At 66.5% G+C, this 3,951-nt stretch overlaps 1 protein-coding gene across 1 annotated transcript in view; it reads right to left on the reverse strand.

Annotated features, from left to right (window-relative positions):
• Positions 1–1,697: 1,697 nt before the first annotated feature.
• EFNA1 (ephrin-A1) overlaps positions 1,698–3,951 on the reverse strand; it is a 7,205-nt gene continuing 4,951 nt past the window's right edge. The window contains exons 3-6 of the mRNA XM_010564161.1: positions 2,482–2,777; positions 2,333–2,398; positions 2,028–2,078; positions 1,698–1,827 (exon numbers count right to left, since the gene is read on the reverse strand). Of these exons, the coding sequence (XP_010562463.1) occupies positions 1,712–1,827; positions 2,028–2,078; positions 2,333–2,398; positions 2,482–2,777 (529 nt within the window). The 3' untranslated portion in view covers positions 1,698–1,711. The remainder of the gene's footprint in view (positions 1,828–2,027; positions 2,079–2,332; positions 2,399–2,481; positions 2,778–3,951) is intronic.

The following is a 3,951-nucleotide window of genomic DNA, read 5'->3' on the forward strand; positions in this document are numbered from 1 at the left end:
GGGGCGGGGACCAAGGAGGCAGCCAGCGGGGTGTCCGGTCGCAACGCGCCGAGCAGCCCCGGCACCACCGCGATGGGTAGGGTCCGTCCCATGGGGCACCCCAGGCAGCACCCCACAGCGGGGAAGGGGGACACACACACACAACCACATCCCACCTCCGGTGTCCCCAGTGCAGGGAGCCCACCTCCCCAGGACCCTGCATCCCTGAGTTCTCCCACACCCCAGATCCTACATGCCCGGGGTCCCCCATCCCTGTGACCCTGCCTCCCCAAGACCCTCCATCCCTACAGCCCCAAATTCCAGAGGCCTCATGTCCCTGTGAGCCCACCTCCCCAGCACCCTGCATCCATGGGGTCCCTCCTCCCCCCCCCCAATCCCAAATTCCTGGGGGGCCCACCACCCTGTGATCCCAATTCCCTGAGCTCCCACCCCACATCCAGTGTCTCACACCTCGGGGGTCCCACATTTCTGTCATCCCACTGCCCCGAGATCCCCCAGTCCCCGGGACCACTAGGCCCCAGGGACCCACCACCCCACAGGGGGTCCTGGGGCCCTGCCAGGCTGCATCCCCTGCACAGCCCCAGGGGACTCCAGCCACACCTCAACCCCCCTCCTTGCTGCCCATTAGGGCAGCTGCTGCCCCAGGCCTGGAAGCTCATTCCAGTGCAGGGGGGAGGGGGAAAAACCACCCCCCCCAGTCCCAGGGAGGGCTTTGTGTCACCAGATAAACACAACTGATAGCACCAGCCAGCCCCACCGTGGCACTTTTCCACTTCAAAGCCCTGTGCAAACACCAGCCAATTAATTAATTAACCAGCACAAATGCCCCACATGGGCCATTCCTCCTTCCAAGGCCAGACATGGCCAGGAGGACAGCCCAGCCCTGTGGTGGGGGGGCAGGCCCCTTACACCCCCCCCAGCCCAGGTGCTCAGCATGCTCTTGGTTATTTATTCAAGACAATCATACAAAAACTCCTGTGTTAGAAAGCTGTACAAATCAGGGTGGGCAAAGCGCCCCGCGCAGGGTGCTGCTGGGGAGGGGTGGGGTGGGGGGGTGGGGGCCCCCTCTGGCACCCAGCAGAGGGGAGGGGGGAGATCCAGGGTGGGGACAGCTCTCACTGCCCCCCACCGCCATGTGCAGTGGGATGAAGAATGGGGAAGGGGCACAGCACAGTGGGGAGGGGGATGTTTCCTACAGTCCCGCTCTGCTGGCTGCCAGGCATCTTCTCAAGCACATCCAGGCTTCCAGAGCCGGTGATGCCAAGGGGCCGCAGCCAGCACTGGGGCACCCGGCTGGCCACAGGGCCAGCACCACGTCCCCGCCTGCGGGACACACAGTCTGAGCCCACAGCAGAGAGATCCGAGGGCCATCCGTGGGCAAGCTCAGCTCCTGGGGCAGGGGTGCCAGCCTCCTGCTCCTCTCCAGTCTGGGGCACATGCGGCTCCTCCACCCTCGGGCTCACACTCAGCCTCCGGCTGCTGAGACCATCCTGCCTGCGAGGGCCGGGGGAGCTGGGGCAGCCCGAGGGCTTTGGCTGCTCAGCTTGGCTTGGGGCCCTCTGGCCCTGTAATACTGACAAATCCTTTCCTTGCCCAGATGTGCACAGGGTAGGCCGCCCCGGGGCGCATGTGAGGACCACAGGGGTCCTGAGCATCCCGGCTCTGTCAGCAGCGGCCACAGCCTTGGTCTATCCGGGCACAGCGGGGTGGCTCACAGCCCCTGCGGCACCAGGAGGGGCAGGAGGAGGCTGATGAAGGTGAAGGGGCTGCTGCCCCGCATCCCCGAGTTCTGCCCCACGCTCCTCAGCACATGTGCGGCTGCATCATCTGTGGGGAGAGAAGAGCTGTGAGCATCCCTGGGGGAGGTGCCATGCCCCAAGCCAGCAGCACATCACCCAGCGCGGGGGCTGCTGCTAGCCCTGCTCCCCAGTCCCCCCACCCCAGGAGAGCAGCTGGGCTCAGCCTGGCTCCCCTGCCACCCCCACGGCTGCCTGGACCCATCTGCCTGCCTGCAGCCACCAACCTACCTGCCTGGATCCTCCCCTTCTGGGTAGAGGCAGGGACAGGCGGTGCCTGAGCTGCAAAGCAAACACGGGGTCAGGCGGGTGAAGGGCAGCTCCCTGACCCCCCCTCAGCCAGGTTTCACCAGGGGCCATCCACCACGCCAGCCACCAGCACTTTCCCAGCCAAGCCACATGTGCCCACACCCTGGGGCTGGCAGGGGGCCATGGCCTGGCCATGACACAGCTCAGGAAAGGCCGAGCTGGGCACCGACACTGTGAGCGGAAAGGGGGGGCACGGGCAGGACCCAAGGGGTCTGGGCGATACTCACTGCCTTTGCCAGTGACCGTCACCTTCAGCTTCAGGCATGCTTCCCCGTGCTGGTGAATGGGCTTGGCTGCAAGGGAGGATGGGGGTTAACTGGGGTGGGGGGAAGCCCAGTAGGGACCCCAGCCCCCTGGCAGACCCCCAGGCACTCACAGATGTAGTAGTAGCTGTGCCCCTCCTTGAACTCCTTGCCCAGTGTGAAGGGGGTGAAGCGCTGGAACTTCTCAGAGAACTTCTCGGGGCCATGAAGGGCGCTGGGCTTGTTGCACTCCCAGCGGATCTGCTCCTTGGAGCGGGGCTTGCAGGCCCGGTATTCCTCCGGCTCCACCAGATAGAGAGTGTAACGCTCCATGGCATGGGGGTCGACAGTCCCCTCCTCATAGTGTGGGCAGATGATGTCCAGGTAGTCATTGAGGCGCACCTCTACTGTGTAGTCGTTCCACAGGAACCTGAGGCAGGAGGGAGGCTGGGGGTCAGCTCCAGCAGGGAGAGGCATTGGGGGGGACCCCCCTTCCCCTGCACCCCCAAATTGCTCACACCAATTAACAAGGCCAAGAAAGGAGCTGCTGTGGGCAGGAGACTGCTCTCAGAGCCCAGGACAGGTCAACCTTTGGTTCACCCTTCCCTGTGCAGAGTCCCACAGTGTCCAGGCTGGTTTTGGGAGGAAAAGCCCCCACTGGACCAGCCCCCCTGCACCCAGCTGGTGAGCGCACCCCCCTTCCCAGAGCTCCCCAGTGGCCCCAGCAGGCGGGGAGCTGGAAGGGGACCCGCCAGAATGTGTACCCTGCCCATCGCAACACTCCCAGAGCCAGGAGGCATCGGCAGCTCTCGCCCATGGGGCAGCCAGCCTGGCTCCAGCGCCTGCTGCTCCCCACAACTCACCCCGGGGGGTGGGGAGGGACGACACACGGGACGGACGACATGGACAAACTGGCAGCTGATCAGGGCCTCTGTGGGGTCCCCTCACCTTGCTGGCTGCGGTGGCCTCGGGGCCAGCCCCTGCTCCCCAAACCCTGTGGACCCTGGTCACCCTTTTGGGGGGGGAGGCAGGGAGACAACACACAGCTCTATAACGTGGGGGGTGGTGCCTGGGGGGTGACCTACAGCTGGGGGCACACGGCCCAGGCAGGGGGCACCCCTATAGCCTAGAGGGGTCTGGTGCGTAGTGGGGGGGCACCCCTAAAGCCAAACAGGGCACTCCTGCAGTCTGGTGGGCTGGTACCTTGGGGGGGCACCCCTACAATTAGCGGGTCATGGCCCAGGAGGTGACCCCTACAGCCTGGGGGTCTGATGCCTGGGATGGGGTCACCCCCACAGCCACAGCCCGTCCCGGGGGCCGGTTCCTGGGCGCAGCTGGGGTGTTGGGGGCCCGGTCAGGCCCCCCCCCCCGCACATCCTGCCCAGGCGGCAGGAGCCAGGGCCGTGTTTGTCAACACGCTTCCCTGTGCCCCGGCGTCGGGGCTGGCGCCGCGCCACCCCCGCGGGGAAGGAAGAGGCCCCGCTCCCGCTCGGCCCTGGGAACGGAAAGGCCCCCCTGGCGTCCCCCCCCCCCTCCCCGGTCCGCCCCTGGACCGGCCGCGCCGCTCCCCGGCTGCGCAGCGGGACCGCCCCGCCGGCCTCAGA

Source organism: Haliaeetus leucocephalus, unplaced genomic scaffold, assembly GCF_000737465.1.
Source record: "Haliaeetus leucocephalus isolate CR32 unplaced genomic scaffold, Haliaeetus_leucocephalus-4.0 Scaffold175, whole genome shotgun sequence".
Classification (NCBI taxonomy): Eukaryota; Metazoa; Chordata; class Aves; order Accipitriformes; family Accipitridae; genus Haliaeetus; species Haliaeetus leucocephalus.